This window comes from Physeter macrocephalus, chromosome 1, assembly GCF_002837175.3.
Source record: "Physeter macrocephalus isolate SW-GA chromosome 1, ASM283717v5, whole genome shotgun sequence".
Classification (NCBI taxonomy): Eukaryota; Metazoa; Chordata; class Mammalia; order Artiodactyla; family Physeteridae; genus Physeter; species Physeter macrocephalus.
In genome coordinates, this window is record NC_041214.2 from 17658083 (window position 1) to 17678314 (window position 20232).

The 20232-nt window shown below is 42.4% G+C and overlaps 1 protein-coding gene across 1 annotated transcript in view; it reads right to left on the reverse strand.

Annotated features, from left to right (window-relative positions):
* Positions 1-20232, reverse strand: part of MED12L (mediator complex subunit 12L) — a 316215-nt gene that overhangs the window by 233421 nt on the left and 62562 nt on the right. The window contains exons 7-12 of the mRNA XM_024131828.2: positions 17598-17767; positions 15055-15165; positions 13752-14021; positions 10519-10668; positions 9585-9684; positions 9129-9265 (exon numbers count right to left, since the gene is read on the reverse strand). Coding sequence (XP_023987596.1) covers positions 9129-9265; positions 9585-9684; positions 10519-10668; positions 13752-14021; positions 15055-15165; positions 17598-17767 — 938 coding nt within the window. The remainder of the gene's footprint in view (positions 1-9128; positions 9266-9584; positions 9685-10518; positions 10669-13751; positions 14022-15054; positions 15166-17597; positions 17768-20232) is intronic.

Here is a 20232-nt window from a genome sequence, read left to right on the forward strand (position 1 = left end):
GCGCACCGCAACAAAGAGTAGCCCCCGCTCGCCGCAACTAGAGAAAGCCCACGCACAGCAACGAAGACCCAACGCAGCCATAAATAAATAAATTAAAAAAAAAAAAAAAGAAAGAAATGTGGCGTCTAGCCCTGACAGAAATTAAAATGTAATCATGGCAATAATAATATTAACAACTGTAACTTTTCAACCACAGTGATAGCAGTAGTAATAACTGAAAATATTTACTGAGCAGATACTGGGTGTTTTACATACATCATCTCTAATCTCAACAACAAACTTTAAGGAGGTGCTGTGATTCCCATTTTACAGGTGAGAAAACAGGTTCAGAAGTTAAGTGAGATGGCCCAGGGCACAGAGATCAAAAGTAGCAGGACCGGGACAGCTAATTTTTGCTGTTGTTCCCATCATGGGTGAATCAAGATCAGTGGAAGCACAAGGAGCATCATGATTACACGGAAGTCCCCCAAGGGGCTCACATGCACCCCAGGAAGCCTGCCTCCCAGCCCACTCCAACCAACCACTGCTCCCCGCTGTTTCTGGCCCTGACTTGTACCTCTCTAGGGATGACCCAGACCTCTAATCTAATTGACATGCAGAAAGTGAAACCACAGGAGTGAATTACCAAAGACTTCATTCCTCCTCTGACACTTGCTAGATCAGATGCTTGTACAAGGCAGGGATCTGTCTTTTCCATGGTTTTATTTTCAGTATCTACCACAGTGCCTGGCACATAGTAGATTCAATAGATATCATTAATCAAAGAGTAAAAGCAATAATACAGTGTTACATGAAACCAAAGGTAAAAACAAGGTGGATGGTGGGGGGGGGGGGATTTACGATTTGTTCCCCTCCCCTGACACACACATGCACTTACTTAATATGGAAAACTAGGGGACTTCCCTGGTGGCACAGTGGTTAAGAATCCACCTGCCAACGCAGGGGACACAGGTTTGAGCCCTGGTCTGGGAAGATCCCACATGCCCGCGGAGCAACTAAGCCCGTGCGCCACAACTACTGAACCTGCACTCTAGAGCCTGTGAGCCACAACTACTGAAGCCCACACACCTAGAGCCCATGCTCCGCCACAAGAGAAGCCACCGCAATGAGAAGCCTGTGCACCGCAACAAAGAGTAACCCCCGCTCGCCGCAACTAGAGAAAGCCCGCACACAGCAACGAAGACCCAATGCAGCCAAAGATAGACAGATAAATAAATAAATAAATGAACTTACTCATTTAAAAAAAAGGAAAAATAACTGATTTAATCTAACAGTTGATTAAGTATAAAACACTAGAAACATTCCCATTCCTAACTTAATGAGTCAAGGATGGATGCTGGCCACAAAACCTTTATTTAGCATCATTCTGAAAGACTGAGCCAATGGAAAGAAACATAAATACTTGAATGGATATGGCAAGATTACTACAGTGTGCCTAAAATGATTTTCTCCTCCCAGCAACCCAAAGAATTGAAAAACATCATGACTAGAAGAAAACAGACAACTAAAAAGTGATGAAAACACTAAGCAGTCATGAAAAAAAAACAAAAACTAAAACAAAAAAACCCCGCAGAATATTTTGTAGGAAGCAATCCCATTTATGTCCCCCAACCTAGTTGTTAAGTGTTCACATACAAGTACATAAATGCCCAGGAAAGTATACAAAGGATATGGACCAAAATGCACAGTGGTTACTGCTTGTGTATATAACGAGTGTTTGTTATACGGTCTGCCCTGCTCTAATGCTTTCACAACAATCCTATGATTGTTGAGCAAACTGAGGCCAAAGGTTAAATAACTGGTTAAACGTCTCAAAGATACTAGGTCACAGACCTAAGAGTCAAATCTAAGCTATCTGCCTCCACAGCGGGGACACGTGCCAAAATGCCCCCCCTTCTGGGCAGAAGGGGGGGACAGGGGGTCCAAGTTGTGGGCTGAAAGGGACTTCTTGATATCAAAAATGTATTCATGTGCTATGTGTATAGAAATCACAAGAAGAGTGCTCGCTTTGGCAGCATATATATATATATATATATATATATATATATATATATGTGTGTACATGTATATGTAGAGCTGATTCACTTTGTTACGCAGCAGAAACAAACATACCATTGTAAAGCAATTATACTCCAATAAAGATGTTTAAAAAAAATCACAAGAAGAAATAACTTCTATAATGAAAACAAGTGAGAGAGGATGGATGGACCCAAAATTCAAAAACCAGTAAGGTCCTTCGACTACCAGCACTGTCATCTGGCCTCATGAACGTGGGACCCACCCATAGTGGCAAAATACTGAAATCATGATTAACTCCGCTGCAAATCAACAACATTAATGGCGCTACCTATATCTATAATAAAGATACTCCAGATGCAAAGCAAGATTCTCATCATAAGGGGGATTTGTTACATTTTTCTTTCCTAGGAGAGGGCAGGCACAAACTATTTAAATAGATTAAGTCTAATTCATTTCTTATTCAATCACTCAATAACCTAATGATCTCTAGAAACTACCCACAGGTCTATTCTTTAACAAACAAAGAAGAAAAAATAATTGGCAACTACACCTGAGAAGCAGGTTTCCTTCAGAAATTTAGAAGGTACTTGGTGAGGTTGTTTGCTATTTTAAAATAAGAAATTTCTTAATATATATTATAAAACAGTACCATAAAAGGGATGGGGGAAAAAAATCAATGACTCATTACTGTAAGCAACAGCAAACAAAAAGGACTTGAGATCAGACACTGAATAAAGCTCTTCAATAGCTTTTTAATCTGAGACTAAACGGACATGTTTACAAACGTAATTAATCACTCTTAGTCAACATTAAACAAAATGGTCATATCTGGACAAAAACATTATTCCTATTACAGCACCAATAAATAATATGGAATAATACATAGAGCAGTGATATTAGCAAGTCACATGGTTTGCAACCTGAAGCACATTATGGAGATCTGGATGAATTTCAAGAATTGCGTAAGGTAACAATTGGTCTGAACTGCTAATAGAGCGTAAGCCTGTTGTACACAGTCAGGAACAGTATTTTTCTAACAGTCAGAATCACCATATAAGGCAATAAGCCTAATAAGATTATTAACCACACACTCAGAAGATTTATTATTTAAATATAAATATGCATTCATTTTTTAAAAATCTTTACACATATGAATGTTTCCATGTGTCCATTTCCAAAAGATATTTTGAGACAGCTGATTTTTGATGAGGGAAAGGGCAGTTTCCTGGTCTCACAACCTTAGAATCAATGTTGCTAGTCTTTAGGTCTTGTGACATGTGAGAAACAAAACACACACCACGAAAGCAAAAAAGACTTCCCTTTTTTTTTTCTCTTCAATGCAGCAGTTAAAAATAGTACAACTCCAAGTTCTGAGAAGACAGGAGGAAGATAAGAGAATTAAAACAATTGCTGAGTATTTAAATCGACTGTCATTAATTTGCCCTCTGCCAAAAAATTAATTTGTTATCCCTCAGTTAAATCATCAACATTTAAATAATAATAATATGAAAAAGAAAACAGTTTTGAGAAATACATAATTGCATGATAACAGCAGTCATTTATGAGATGAATTAGAGTCACGAAGTAAATCCCTCCAAGTCCATGAAAAGTGCCATGTCTCTCAAACTGAAAATAACTAAAACACTAGACTTAATTTCCAAAAGTCATCACTGTATGGTACAATAAACTTTACTGCTTTCCTCTTGCGACGAGTGAAAGAAATATACAGATGAGAAGAAGGGAAACATAAATTTCTAAAACATGCTGCTAGGTTCAAATCACTTGACATCCAAAGTTGCCCAGCCAAGAACAGAACAATTGACATTTACTAGGCGTTTACCATATGCCACCATATGAAGTGGATCCTATTAGTAAGGTCATCGTACAGAGAGAATGACACTGAGGGAGGTAAGTAACCAGTCTGGGGCCCCATCCAGCTACTCTACAACAAAGCCAGGATCCAAATCCAGGTCTGAACTGGCCTCAAGGTTCTGATATCCTACAAAGGCCAGATCTCTCAACTTGAAGATTTTCTAAGGTAAATACTACATTCAAATTGCCACGCTTTTAAAAATCAGTTAGAGGTTATTACCGCAAATCAGTATGCCCAGATCAATGTGGAAACTGTTCACGGCAATTATAAAGGTTTTTCCCTCCTTCTTCCAAAATTACATCTGACACTTGTTTGTTCAGCTACAGGTACCTAAAATAAAATGACTTTTTAAAGAAGCAGCACAAGAAATAGAATGTACTAGTCAAGAATGTTGTTCTGGAACCATTTAGGACTCCAATCCCTACTCGCCCACCAAAGAGTCGGGTATGAGCTTAGGCTATTTACTCAACCTCTCTAAGCCTTCATTTCCTCATCTGTAAAATAGAAGAATAAAAAAAAAAAATTTTTTAAACATGTGTCTCATCAACCGTGGAAAATTTCTTACAACAGGGCCTAGCAGCAAAGAAGTACTCAAGAAAAGGCTGAAGAAGGGAAAAAAACACACACACAAACCGAGAGGCCCACCCCCATCTAAATGGATTCATTACTGGCCCTCCTCAATAGCAGCAAAGTCTAGGCGTCTGGACACGCCACTTTCTCCTGCAGCTATATTAATATAACTGCCCTTGTACCAATAGATTTAGTTTAAGAAAGAAGAAACCAGTAACTGTAAAAGATGAGCAACGCTTCTTCCTTTGGGTGTCCAGTAGGAAAGTGGGTAACTTCTGAGGCACAATAAGCTCCGGCTGGGCCACGATCAAGACTCACAATAACTGTTGTAACACTTCAGCACACGGCACCTTAACGGGAAGCCATACGTGCGTGTTTTCCTAGTTTGCTTGACTTTTAAGCCTCATCTGACCCTCCTATCTTGAGTCCCGGTTTTAAAAGGTGACTTTTTCTTAAACATTAAAAACACACACACACACACACACACACAAAAACACCCGAAGCATTGAAACGAGCGCGATCTCTCTGACAACACGGTACTCGGCCACCTCACCAGGGCGAGCCAACCCCACCCAACTGCTTCCCCGCTGAGGGCAGAGCCTTCGTGAGAATCTGAGGACGTAAAAAGCCTGATAGATCCAGGCTGTGCTTTATGGATTAGCAGACTGTGCAACAGGTAGAGTTGTGTGTGTGTGTGTGTGTCTGTGCAACAGGTAGAGTTGTGTGTGTGTGTGTGTGTCTGTCTGTCTGTCTCTCTGTCTCTGTCTCTGTCTCTGTCTCTCTCTCTCTCTCTCTCTCTCTCTCTCTCCACGCAAGTCCCAAGGGATCATATTCCTTCCATCTCTCTCTCACGGTCTCCCTAAATCCATCAGTCAGGAAGGACAGTAGCTAGTGTTTACTGAGTACCCATTTACAAGCTATAAATATTGAAACGTTTCACCCATATGGCTTCGTGCCATTTCCCATCATCAGCAGACAGAATATGCCCACTTTACAAATGAAGAAACTGAGACTCATCAAGCTAAGTGAACTGTCCGTGAGGCCACCAAGTACATGCGCTAACCTGCTGACTCGCCAGCTGAGAGCTCTCCTGTCAGCCGCCCTCCCACCTGCACCCGCACGTACCTCTGTGCGTCTGAACCTGAGCCACCGGTAAAACCGACATACTAAATAGACCTCATCACTGCCCTCACCCCGAGCCTTCCCAGCCAAATCTTTCAGAGGGGTTGCCGCTTCCTGTTCACAGTGCCAGCAGCCTTTTTACGAGCACCCGAAAAACCAATTAAACATCTCCCGAGGGCTTGCTGGGCCTTGGCGCGGTGCTGGAGGCTGGTGGCGAGCCGGTGAGGAGGAGGAACACTGCCCTGGGGCTGTGCAGCCCTCGGCTCACAGGAAGAGACACGGAACAAGCACAGCCATGACAGAAAAGACACGGAGCTTTTGCCTCGTGGGTAGAGTCCTGCAGCCGCACTGATGCGGAGCTAGCCCGGACCAGAGCTGGAAGAAGGCCCGTTCTGGACCCTCCATTCAAAAACACCCATGTGAACTCATCACACCTGCCCAGGGAGCTGGATTTAACAGCAGGGGAAGAGGAAATGCACATCTGCCGCTGTTCCGACCAGCTTCGGCCACTGCAGATGGTCTGGCCTTGTCATCACTCAGGAGAAAGTCTGCTTCCTCGGGCACCACAGAGAGAAGGGAAAAGGCCTCCTTTTGACTCTCCCTTCTATCCATGTCCTCAGGGCACCCCAAGACGCAGCTGCAGCTGCTTCTCCCCCCCAAGCCCGACACAAACGAGGGGAGAAGCCAAGCGGAAGGAAGCGGTCTGGGGGCTCTGGAAGTTGAAGGGGGCACCTTCCGACTCTGCTGCTCAGAGGTGAGGTCAGCGACGCAACCCCTGCCTGTGGGTCACACGTGACAGACTCAGGCAGGGCTCGGAATCAGGAGGTCCTCGCGGCCCCAAAGGAACCCCCTCGCCTGGGTATCAGGCTCCTCCATCTCTAGCACGCACAGCACAAGCGGTTCTAAGACACCGAACAGGAAGCTACCCGAGTCAGTGTTGCATAAAATACGTAGCAGGAGCTGGAAAGTGACAGGCAGCTGAGCAAACACGGCCCACGAGACATACGGCTTGGCCGGCAGAGTGGTTTAAGATTGGGAGAGTTTACATACAGATCCCCACATCCAGGTTCTCCCGAAACACGGGACGATCAGGCAACAGTGGGTCTACAAAACCCAGCAGAAGCCAAGATAGGCTGCCCTGTTCGGAGAGGACAGCCCCTTTCCCGGTCACCTGGGCTCCACCCTCTCGGGGTCCCATACACAGCAGCCCACCACATCTCACGCTATACTGAATGGAAAGCCACGTAGCGCAAATCTAGAATAAGTAAACGTTAGGGATTTTGGTAAAACTCCCACCAGGGAACCATGCCGTCTTGACTCAACACCGGGGTAGAGAGCTCAGCGATCCCAAAGGACACCTTGAATTTCAGGTGTCCCTGCTATCCTTCCAGATAGCTCACCGCTAGGTATTAAAAAAAGTCTTAGTACTGTTGAGGCCTTTTACCTAATAAAAAGTCTTTATTACAAACAGAGAGACTTTCAGGTCTCTGTCCCAAAAGGACACAGCGACACTCTAACCTGCACCAGGAAGCAGAGAATTAGGTAGACTTATCATCAGTGAGCTGCACAGAGATACTGAGGCATCTCTACTGAGACTCGCTCACAAGGAGTTAGAAAACACACATGGTCTGCACCTCACTCTCAACATCCTGACCTCCTCCTTGGCATCAACGGTCTTGAACCTTATCTTTGAGATGCAAGGTGCTGACTTACAAATTATTTTCTTTTTTTTTTTTTTTTGCGGTACGCGGGCCTCTCACCGCTGTGGCCTCTCCCGTTGCGGAGCACAGGCTCCGGACGCGCAGGCTCAGCGGCCACGGCTCACGGGCCCAGCTGTTGTGGCCTCTCCGGTTGCGGAGCACAGGCTCCGGACGCGCAGGCGCAGCGGCCATGGCTCACGGGCCCAGCCGCCCCGCTGCATGTGGGGTCTTCCCGGCCCGGGGCACGAACCCGCGTCCCCTGCATCGGCAGGCGGACTCTCAACCACTGCGTCACCAGGGAAGCCCACAAATTATTTTAAAAAGAAGAATAGCCTGGAACAAATTCACATCAGGTTCACATGAAGGTAGGATAAGGAAAGGTTTTTGGTTGTTGTTTTATCTCTTCTTTCCACCTATGCGTTCTCAAGGGCGAGTATGAAAATCAAAGATATTTATAATCAGTTAACTATACAGTGTTCCTTCACACAGCACAGGGAAATATAGCCATTATTTTGTAATAACTTTAAATAGAGTATAATGCATAAAAATACTGAATCACTATACTGTATACCTGAGTCTAATATTGTAAATCAACTATACTCCAAACAATTAAGTTAAACTAAGTGTTCCTTCAAGATGGGTACCATGTGCTTAAACTTACCTCTGCATTCCTCATGCCTCCACAACTTGGATATACCATACATGCTTTCCATTGTAAAGGGAAGAGAAAATTTTTATTTCTCCCAAAATAAGGTTGAGAAAACATTACTGAAAATTCTGTCTTAATAGAGCAGCTCAATAATGAGACACTGCTAGGAAAGCATAAAATAAAAATTGTCTGTGATGCTTAATTTTATGTGTCAACTTGGCTAGGCTATGGTTCCCAGTTTTCTGGTCAAACTCCAGTCTGGATGGTACTGTGAAGGTTTTTTGTTTGTTTTTTTTTTAATAAAACGTGAATAACGTTTAAATCAGTAAACTCTGAGTAAAGCAGATTATTCTCCATAATGTGGGTGGGCCTCATCCAATCAGTTGAAGGCCTTAAGAGGAAAAAAAAAAAAAAAAAAAGAAAGAAAAGGTTCCCTGGGTCTCCAGCCTACTGGCCTACCCTTCACATTTCAGACTTGCCAACCCCTACAATCACGTGAGCCAATTCCTTAAAATAAATAAACTTCTCCCTTGCTTTTATATTTTTTTTATAGGCCTTAAGAGGAAAAAAAAAAAAAAAAAAAAAGAAAGAAAAGGTTCCCTGGGTCTCCAGCCTACTGGCCTACCCTTCACATTTCAGACTTGCCAACCCCTACAATCACGTGAGCCAATTCCTTAAAATAAATAAACTTCTCCCTTGCTTTTATATTTTTATATATATATATATATATATATATATAATTTTCCCCCATTGGTTCTGTTTCTCTGGAGAATCCTGTCTAAATACATTGTCTACAGATTTTTCAAAGACCGTGACCACAAGGATTCATTCACTGCTCTCTGACACGCTAAATATTAGAACACTTTCCCCTTAAATTAAAACCAAACCATTATATAAAATCGAATCACTAGATGAAGGATATTCTGCCAAAACTAAAATGATGGGGAGTGATGATAAAAGGGCTAAGAAAAATCTTTTCAACCAATATACTTAGATAGACCAGGCCAGCGGACAGTTCATTTTAATAATGGTGAGTTCTTGTAGTCCAACAATAGAATGATTTCAGGGTGTAGACGCCTTCATAAGATATTACACTTCACAGAAAAGGCTCTGCCAGAATTTAGTGAATAAAAAAAAAAAGAAAACATGCTAAGAAAATAAAAGGTGAAAAGAAGAAAAGAAATATTAACTCTACCTCTTGGTTATCTTTGTTTTGGTTTGCCCAGAAAATCTTATGATAAAGTGTCTCCATTGAATTGCTGGAATCAGTTCGGTCAAAACAGTGTCGATCCAACACCTCCAACGTGTGCAAAACCCGACTAATGGTCACCCCTAGGTGCAGAAATTAAGCATGCAGTTAAGAGGGGCCAAACAAAGCCAGAATCGCATAGTACAAAGTCATCATTATGTGGGACAAAGGGAATTTTAAGACATTATCATTCTCAGCATAAAAGAATTGCCAACAGAATCAAACCTGACATTCTAGACAGGCAGGATCTAAAGGGCGCAGACGGAAGAACGTCCTCAAAATGCACGAGGGGGCTAAGTCCAAAAGCATCCTTATTCAGAATGAGGACTGATTTACAAGAATCAGAAACACAGCGAAAAGTCCAGCGTTCCAAAGCACTCCTTCTCCTGTTGTGTTCTGTACCTGCTGTTGACTCCTGGCACTTGTCAAAAGACCACCGAACTTCCACCGCACGGCCTCTTTGTTTTATCTGCTGTTCTACCTCATAAATCCTTGCCCGAACCTGAAAGATAATCACTTCCAATTAACTTGTGCTTGGAAAGCCACAATGGCTGTCTAAATCATGTCAGGTTTTTCCACACGAGCAGAGCATCCTCCAGTGAGCTACAATCTCGATTGCATTGTAGGAAATTCAGCCTGCTGCCCAAGAAGTGCATTTTAAAATTTACAAGTGCTGATTCAATGCCAGTTTTTGATAATAAACACTCACAAAAATAAATGCTTGCCAAAAAAATCTTTACAAGTGCAATATTTTCAGGACATCAGACAGAAAGGTAAAAGTTCTAAAATACCATCTTTGGGCCATTCTTCTGTGTATGAAAGCAACTAGCCACGCTTTATCAATTTAAGAAAACTGCTTGGTTTAAAACAAAACAAAACAAAACAAAACAGAGCTCTTGTTCTAAATATTTGTCATGGTCCTGTGGTTCAAGTTTCTTCAGTCTTTGAGCCAAATAACCCAGCACTAATAAAAACATAGAATAGTCACTAAATATCCAGACTCCTAACTCTATCGCGTATGACTATACTAATAAACAGACTACTAACTCTGGGTGTCGTGGTCACGTATGAGAACCACCACCGTAATTACTGTCTGGGGGGCAGAAGTGTCCACAAGAACAGCCCAGCGAGAGGGTGAGAAGAAAAGGAGCAACGTGACAAAGTTCTGCAGTTCAGCGGGGCTACTGACTTCCCCAAGGTCACCTGGAGAGATGGGGACAGAGCTGGGAACGGCCCCCAAGAACCTGAGCTTGCCGCAATCCAGGCTTAGCCCACTGTGCTGTGATGCCTCCCGAGAATGAAAACACCCAACAAACCACTGTAACAGCAAGTCTACCTGCTGGTTGAAAGCCGTGTTCCCGCCCGGCATGGGGAGGCTGGAGGGGGCCACCTGCAGCAGATCCAGGGGCGAGCCCGGGTTCGCGCTCTTATTGTCATTTGTGGAGTAGTTCCACACCAAGGCACTTGGGCAACAGAGAGTAACAGTCTAGAAACAAAGGAGGAAAATCCAGACGTTTAGAGGAAGGAGAAAAGTATCACAACAGCTTAAGGGTCATAAGCAAATTACAGTTTCCAACCAGTGAGTTTAAAATATGAATGTCTTACCCCATTCTCAACTTTTCAAGTGATGAGACAAAACCCTAAGACAGAAGTATTCTTTTGAATAGGAGGAAATACACCTATTGAGAAACTGAGGAATGTCATAATCTAAAACCTAGGAAACTTAATAAAAAATGCAATAATCGTCATTTTAAAATTGTCACTTCAATTTATTTCATGCAATTAAAAAAAATGAAATGGAATTAGAATATGTAATTTCTAAGGTTGTAAAAGCTAAAAAGATTTTTTTTTTTTTTTTAAATCTCTCAGATAACGGTGCGATAAGTAGCCTCATAAATGCTGGGCAGGCAGTAAACCTGGATGGGGGGTGGCAAACTTCTTCTATAAAAAGCCAGTTAGTAAATGTTTTAAACCTTTCAGGCTACCTATAGTCCCTGTCGCATACTCTTCCTTTTTGTTTCAATAATGCACTGAAATGTAAAATCTATTCTTAGTTTATAGGCTGGACTTGGCCTACAGCTTGTAGCTTGCCTACCCCAACCTTGGACCCCTGCAGACATTTTTCACTCAACCCTGCTTGCACTTTCTACGACCATCGTATTATACATCACAACAACCTCACGAGGCAGGGAGTGGTATGCCCCAACTGCACCAAAGAGGAATACGAGCCACAGAGGAGATGAGCAGCCGGCCCGAGGTGATTTCAGCACACAGGCTTGGAACCACTATGCTAATCCTGCTGCCTCCTAACTGTGGACTAAAGAGTATAGCTCCCATTTAACTAAGCACTCACTCTGTGCTCAACACTGTCCTGGAAAGGACAGTGTAAGAACTGTCTCCGTCCCCCATCCACACATGGGAAAACAGAGCCTCAAGGTTAAAGTTCCTAAGTGGCAGAGAAGAGGCTAAAATCAGGACTGTAATGACGCTAAAGAAGATGTCTTCACCATGATGCTATCATGCCACCCAACCACAAACTGCATCAGCCTAGAGAACGAATGCAATATTTCTTTTCTAAAATGCAAAATTAATTATCAAAAAACTCGAATCTGAGGCCCAGGAGACATCTTCGTGGAAACCAGATGGCAGATGTGAATGATGTCAGTCCCTGAACCCCACCAGTGCATCTGTCTCCGCTGGCCCACACCCCGATCTCCTCCGCCCCATCCGTGAGGGTGTGGGGTTCTCATCTCCTGTCCACCAGGGGGCCCTTCCCTGTGTTCTGAACTCCGAAGCTGCCAATATCCAGGGCACTGATCCATCAAACACCCACCCCTCTGCTCCTAATCTTAGACTCGCTCTCTACCAGTTTACCCTTAGCTTAGGAATACGTTCAAGTCTGTCCATCAAAAAACAAAATTTTTAAAAAAATCTCCACTCACCTAGCAGGAATCTCTATCTCTTCCCTTTATGGGCACGATTCTCAAAAGAAGAGGGATCCTTCCTTCTCCTCACTCCCCATCGCTCCTCAACCCACCTGAATATGGTTCCTCACCCGCCATTCACTGATAATCTGTGACCACCATGTTGTCCACGACAGTCTCAGCCATCTTCTCATCGGAAGGTAAGATCTTCTTGTCCCCAACCCACTGGCCACTGCCCACTACCAACTCCTTCTGGCAACTTTCTGCAGTACCTAGAGAGGCAGCTTGGCAGGGTGGTTAAGAGTGTGGACTCTGGGTACGGGCTGGGTGTGACTTCCAGCTTCTCCACTTACTTGCTGTGTGACCTATGCCCCCATTTCATTACTCCTGTTACGGGAATAATATTGGCTCCTTTCCCATAGGATGGCTCTGAGAACTAAATGACACAACCTATGCTACAGCTCAGAACAGCGCCTAGAACGTAATAAACGCTATTAATATCATCACAGTTGAATTATGACAATATTATCCTCGCCACCTCTGTTTATAGCAAGCAATACTCTTCCGGCCGTTCTCCCCTCTCCAGTCTGGCCAGGCCTTCCTGGCCACCTCCGTGAGCGTGCCCTCTGCCACCTCTTAACCGCTTGCGCGGCTCGGGTCCACAGGTCGTCCCTCGCCACCAACTCTTCAGGTAACCGCCCCCTCTCGGGGTCTTGACCAGCCGAGTGGCCCTGAGTGGCCCGAATCCACACACCTGACCCTGTCTGCCCGCGTCTTCAGAATCGGACACCTACCCGCCTCTTGACCATAACCACTTGGAGATCACGAGGGATAAGAGAGTCCACAACTGAGCTTACCTCGAGTCGTCCAAACTTATTTTTTGCCTTGTCTCTCTCTCCCCTACCTCCCCACTCCCAGAGATCTTCCCTCTGCTGTGGCCAAAACAACCTAACCAACTGCACAACTGACCGTGTCACTCCCCACATAAAACCCTCCAATGACATCCTAACCACAAGGCACACGGGGGTCTTCTACACCCTGACCCCCAACAGATTTCACACTTTATGTATTCTATTAGGACCAACCTGCACACAAGACGACTGATCGCCCCTCTGGGCCTTTTCCCACGCTGTCCTTCTGCCAGGAACACTTTAAACCCATGGTATAAGCACTGGTCAGGATCACTTCCTTCAGAAAACCTCCCTGAATTCTGGGTTGGCCTAGAAGTTCCACTTCTCAGCTCAGCCCCCTGAACAACCCTCCACCAACCAGTCCCTTGTCACAGAACCCGGAAACTGCCCTTGTATGAGCCTGTCTGTTTCCGGACAAAACAGTAAACTCTACCAGAGGAGAGCCCGTGACTCCGTAGCCAGCCCTGTCCCAAAGCCCCTTGGTAAAGAGCAGGACACATTAGGAGCCCGAGAAATGTGACCTGCACACTGACCTGTGCGCTCCCAGAGCTAGGACAAGGCTGTATCTCACTCCTGGTGGCATCAGCCCAGCCGCCGACACGCTACCAGATGTTCAAGCAGCGATGCTTGGCAGCTGAACAGAGCCTGGTAAGCCTTTTGGATCTTAAAGACGCCCAACTCAGTTGTTTCCTGCACTGAATGTTAACATAAAACAGGAAGGGCCAAGGACTTACCTGCAACATACAACTAAGTCCATAAACCAGGGGGCCGTGCTGTGCACAGGAGAGAAAGTCGGAGAAGGCCAGCTGCACGGGGCTCATGCCGGGGCCGGGGGGGCCGGGACTGGGGGCCCCGATGCCCGAGCTGTTTGGCCCTATCATCATGTGGGGCGAGTGGGCGGCAAGGAGGTTGGGGCCATCGCTAAGCAGCAACGCAAGACGCCGGGCACAGAAGTAGGCAAGGCGGCGGGACAGGTAGGCCGACTGGACAAACTCATCTGAATACTGAGGAGTATAAGGACACCAGACTTCAGTCACGTCTTAGGCTGCTCGGTGAGACAGTTGTCGTAATACAGGCTTTCCTTCGTTAAAAACAAACAAAAACACAAACAAAACCCTTCCAAAGTACTACATAGACTGGTGCTGTCCAACAGAAATATAATGCAAGCCACATATGTAATTTTAAATTATCTAGTAGCCATTAAAAAAAAAAAAAAAATCACAGAATGATGTATCTTATTCAGCCCAATATACCTAAATCTAAAATGCTATCATTTCAACACAGAAAGTATTAGTGAGATATTATACACTCCTTTTTCCATACCAAGTCTAAAGCCTGGTGCGCACTTTAAATCAAGAACACATCACAATGTGAACCTGTCACATTTCAAGGGCTCACGAGCCACGTTTGGCTAGCGGCTACTAGAGTGGACAGCACAGATACGGACGTCTCAGGGAGGACACAGGGCACTAGTACGGTGTGGTCTCTGGGAGGGTACTGGGTGAGAGAGAGAATGACTTCTCAACTCGATACTCTTTCATATTTTGCTGGAATTGTCAAATGCATGAACTACCTTTCCAAGAAATTTGTTTAAAAAATAAATTTCATCCAGATAGCCTAAATTTTAACAGATCTTAGGCCAATCATGAAAATAGGAAGTTCCCACCCCCAGCGGCTCAAAGAATATCAAAAGAAATGTAGAAGATCCTCTGTATCCTTACAAACAGACGATTTGTTTTGTTTCCACAGGAATCTGTGTGAACAAGGAGACAGTATTTCAAGAGCTGTTTGCTCAGCTCAGAGAAGGGGGGAAATCAATGTGGGTAAGAATACTTGAAAGGGACACGTGGCCAAGCAAATGACTGCTACAACTTATAAGAAGCCTCTTATCACTTCAAGTGTTGGAGCATCAAGACCTTTTCTCCTTCCATTTCAAAAAGAAAATTTTTCCTCTTCCACCTCCGCTTACCTCATCATTCTTATCAGACTCGTTCCTTGCCCATAAAATCAATTGGCTCATGGTTACATGTACTGTACCTGCAGCATTAGTGGTAACAAGAGTTTAAGAAGATCATCATCCATTGGTCTGATCTTTTCTAACACATCCAAGATCCACGTCAAATATTCATGTTTTTCTAGCATTCCTTCCTTAAATGAACAAAGAAAAATTACACTAATAATGTTAAAACAAAACCAACTAAAATTCAAAAAAGAGCAGTCTTATCTTTATGCTTAAGTGTAATTTTACTATTGTTTTTGTTGTTGTAATAAAACATGGTCTCCTTGATCAAAGTTTAAATTCTAAACAAAGCAAAGAACTGGTGCTATTCTGTACGGTTGATTGGAGGGGGGTTTTTGTTGTTGTTGTTGTTCTTTGGGTTTTGTATATCTGCTTCATTCTAAATTGATAAAAATTAATTCCTACAAGAAAGAAAATTCAGAAGCTTTCAGACTCCCAGGGCATGTCAAATACCTGGCTAGATTTCAGCATACTATAAACTCATACTCATAGGAGGAAACTTGGCCAATGGTAGTAATTGCAAAGAACAAAAACACCCATCGTACTATCGTCTCAAAAAAAGAGGTTGAAAAATCCTATCAGATCCAAGGCCCCTTAGTAGCCTCCTTCTCTATCCTAAAATGAATTTCAGCTACCAGAACCTACCTACGAAATATAACCTTAAAAGTCAATATAATGGCCTAATTATCTGTAACATAAAGAAATAAAAGGAATTTATAATAAAATAATGTATAAATATTCTGACATAACTACACTAAAAAACGACATACCCATAAATTTCCAAAATGTTTCACAGGGTTGGTGTAGCTCCTCTTAACATAAGCAATGTTAACATTTTCATCTATTGTCTTCCTATGTATGTACATATAAATACACACATTCTTTACGGCATTCTATGCACGCACATATTTAATGTCATATTATAGCCTTGTGTTATGATTCACATCATAAAAGAATCTTCAAGATAGAAACAAAAAGCTATGTTGTCTGGGAAAGCCACTTAAACTTTTATGGTCATTCTGGTTAACAACCTTAGTAGTTAATATGAAGTCCTACTTTGTTCCCAGCAACTGTGACATATCTATGTATCACCAGTGGTCCACTACCATGGTTATCAATGATTTGTGTAAAAATATACTGCTAAATTATAGCTTCCATATTTAAAACATTACAGTGACACCACATTGACATGATAGCAAAGTGTTCACTTCTTGCTAATTTTTATTTTTTAAATGCTTACAGTCAAAAAAAGTTAAAAGCTTAGCCACAGAAAAAGTGCAATTTATAATGTTCAGACCAATAAAGTAAACTTTAAGTTAAAGAAATAAATAAAATGGAACCTTGCATGAAGAATTAAGAGATGGTGAATGCAAGGTTCAAAAGAAAAAGTATCTTCAGAAGCATGACTTCCAACGACTACATAACGTCCATCCTCAAGATGCTTTTGTTATGTACCTGTACCCTTATCTCTGCACACGCATACCTGCACAGGTACACACTAGAGACAGTTTCATGTTTCAGAATAAGGTGAATTAAAATATGATGAACTTTTAAATTAAAGTCCCAGTTAGATTCATCCGTTTAGGACCTACCTAACTGCTTCCAAAAAAGAGATACTGATCTCAGTGTTCCTAATACATAAAGTAATCCTTCCAAAAATACTAAGCATGCTGAGAGACACTTTTTTCAAAGACGCAGACTAATCCTCAGCTCAAATAAAGTCATAAAAGCTCAGAGCAGGCACCGAAGTAGTCTTCTGCTAAATGGAACTAGAATTGGTTAAGAGTTGTTTTTACGGATTTAAAACTAACAATGCTACTTCCCAAAGGACAGGGCAAGTTTCTTACTGTGAGCTCTTAGAAAAAGTTGCTTACCACCTGGAAATTGTAATTAAAGTTCTAAAGGGGGAAGTTTAGAAACCACACATCCTTTCTACCCCCTTCCTCTTTGATCAAGATAGCAGGTCGTGAACGTCTATGCTGGTAACACAACTCCAGATGAATACACTCGTCCTTCCTCCACGCCGGGAGTAAAGATCAATCGAGGCAAATAACGGCACAAGCGCCCTCTTCTGGTCAATATGATGTACATCAGCGTGTCAGGATGGGAGTTCAGCCGTTCCTCAATGCCCTTACCCCTCCTCTCAAATGCATTTTAAACTGCAGCTGAACAAAATTAAGATGACCTTTCACTGGAATAACTAAGTTCTAAAGGAGATCTACTATAAGACAGGAGGCATCAGCACAAAAGTTTTTTTGAATTAATGCCTCCAATTTTTGCAAAGTAAATGGCTTGGGAGGATTACATTTAATAGCGCAATTACAAACCAATTAATGGCATTAAAAGCTGGCGATCAATATGTATAATAGGAAGCTGTCATCTCAGGGCAAAGGTGTTACCTTTAATATAATTTAGTGTGAGATATGTCAGATGGCTTTCTTTGAATGTATTAGTTCATATAGTGATGTAATTTAAAGCCCCCCCCAAAAACTAAACTGTAAGGAATTTGCTCCCCTCTTAAAAGCATGCTAGCAGCCTTTGAGTTTCGTGGGAAGGTTACCTGGAACATGTGGAATGCCAGCTTCTCGTTGTACTCCCACTGTCTCATTGCCTGCTCCACGTCGGGGGGCACGGGGACAGGGCCATCGCCCGCGCTGGAAGCCAGGTGGTAAAAGTCAGAAATCTTGGCCAACTGCTCTCGAAGATACCTGGTAGATATTTGTGTCCACTCTGCATTTAAAAATATATATATATATCCATTTCCAGATACGATGAATGTAAGAACTTTTTCTTCCTTTCTGATTATCTTAAGGATGTACTTAGAAAACAAACATCTGTTACACAAAAATGGCTTTGGAAAACGTATGCAAGCACTGTTCAGAGAGGCACACCCACCCCAAAGCCCTTAAGTAATGCAAACTAGTGTAACGTGTCTGCCCCATCGGCTGGCAAGGATGCCTTGCCGGCCAGCTCTTCCCTTGTCCCTCTGTGACCCCGGACCTAGGAGAAGAGATGCCCACACTCATATAAAAAAAAATATCAGAGGCACAAGCAGGAAATAGAACAGGGGAGGTGAGCGCTTTAAGAAATCACAATTCCAGACATAGAGAACAGACTTGTGGTTGCCAAGGGGGAGGAGGGTGGAGGAGGGATATATTGGGCGTTTAGGATTAGTGGATGCAAACCGTTACATATACAGAATAGATAAACAACTAGATCCTACTGTCTATAGCACAGGGAACTGTATTCAATCTCCTGTGATAAACCATAATGGACAAGAATATGAAAGAGAATGTATATATATATATATATATATATATATATATATGTATGTATAACTGAGTCACTTTGCTGTATAGCAGAAATTAACACAACATCGTAAATCAACTATACTTTAATAAAATTAATTTTTAAAAAATAAATTGAAAAAGAAATCACAATTCTACTCCAAAAGAATTCAAAATCCCCCCAAACGCAGCTCTCTTAAGGTACATTTTTCCGGCTCCAAGTCAGGGTTCAAACATGCCTAACTAAGGTGTGTTCTGTTTCTGTCAATCTGTAAGAGGACTGACCTTCCCCGCAGGCTGGCCCCAGACAACGTTCCGCCCTGCACTCCCCCACCCCTGCCGGGGACACAAGAGTGGCCGCCTCTTGGACAACCATCTGGACCTTCAGTTATTCTACTCTCCCCGACCAACACAAGATGCCTCAGAACTCAATCAGAAAGAGTAGTGAGCGACAAAAGGTAGGAAACTGGGGAGGAAACAGAAAATGTAGCATTAAAAAAAAAAAAAAAAAAAATCACTAAAATTATTCAAAATATCCGCCCCACGGTCACAAATTAAATCAATGTGTTGCCTTTGACTACCATGAAGGATGTGATGCCAACTTTAGCCCATTCTGTGGATAAAAATGTAATAACTGCATATATGCTCACAGCCAAATTTCCCCAAGGATTGGAGAAACAGCATTTCAGAAGAAATCATCGTACTGAAACATCACCACATAGTGCTGTTTTCTCATTATTTCGGCAGTAGGTTCCCCACCCTTCTTATTTTTAAAGGAACCGATCTTGACAAAAGTAAGAGTAGAAACTAAACATCTATTAGAAATTGAGCGTTTTGATTTTATTTTTTAAGTACTACTAAAATTACTTGACAACAGTACCCAGAGATAATTAACGACTGCTAAGTTTTGGTCTAAACCACTTATTCTAATTGTGTCCGATTTAAAACTGAAATTCAAATGCACATGTTAAGCACTGCTCCAGTAATAAGCCACTGCAAAAAGATGAACAGATACTAGGTCAACATTCTGTTCCTAGAATAATCGTTTCTCAGAAAGCACCACCAATAACAGATATTATTGTTAAAATTACTCCCTCGTCATTAAAAACCAAACAATAAATTATCAATGTCATCATTTTCTGGTGCCCCTGTTATGGACTAATCATCTCTTGACTCTCACTTGTTCAGCAAAGCAAAATACCAACCATCAGATGAGAGGAGTTTAGCTTAGCTATAATAAGCAAAAACAAAAATAACAAGAATCCAAATCCTAGCTTTTGTGTGCCAAGCCTTGCTATTAACTCACTCTCAGTATGGTACTATTCTCAATGCCCCCTCAGAATATTTTAGCTTCAAGAGCTAAAAATAACACACACGTTCACACACACCCCTACTTTGTCTAGGGTATATTTTCTGTTCAAGATTATTTTCTTAAAATATAGAAGAAATACGCATTCACTACAGAAAATTTCTAATGCAGATATGACAAGAGAAAAATCTCATAATCATTAAACAGTTTTATATTTTTTCAGTTTTCTTTTTTCCTTCTTGTGTGCTTGACTGTTTACATAAATATATGTATATCTTTTTAAGAATCTGAATATATCATTCCACAATTTGAATTCCTTTTAAAATTCAAATGGAATTCAAATATAGACCTCTTGGTCGTGTATTTTAACTTTAACCGTATGTAACTGACATTAAGTTATCATATCAATCAGACCGATTCAGAGACCTGGGACTGAAGACAGTCCAGTGTGAACTAATATAAAAATTAGGACGCACACAAAATTTTCATTAAAAACAAAAAGTAACAAATAGCCACTAGTACTGCACTCCTTAAAATTATTAGATTTGGGCTTCCCTGGTGGCGCAGTGGTTGAGAGTCCGCCTGCCGATGCAGGGGAC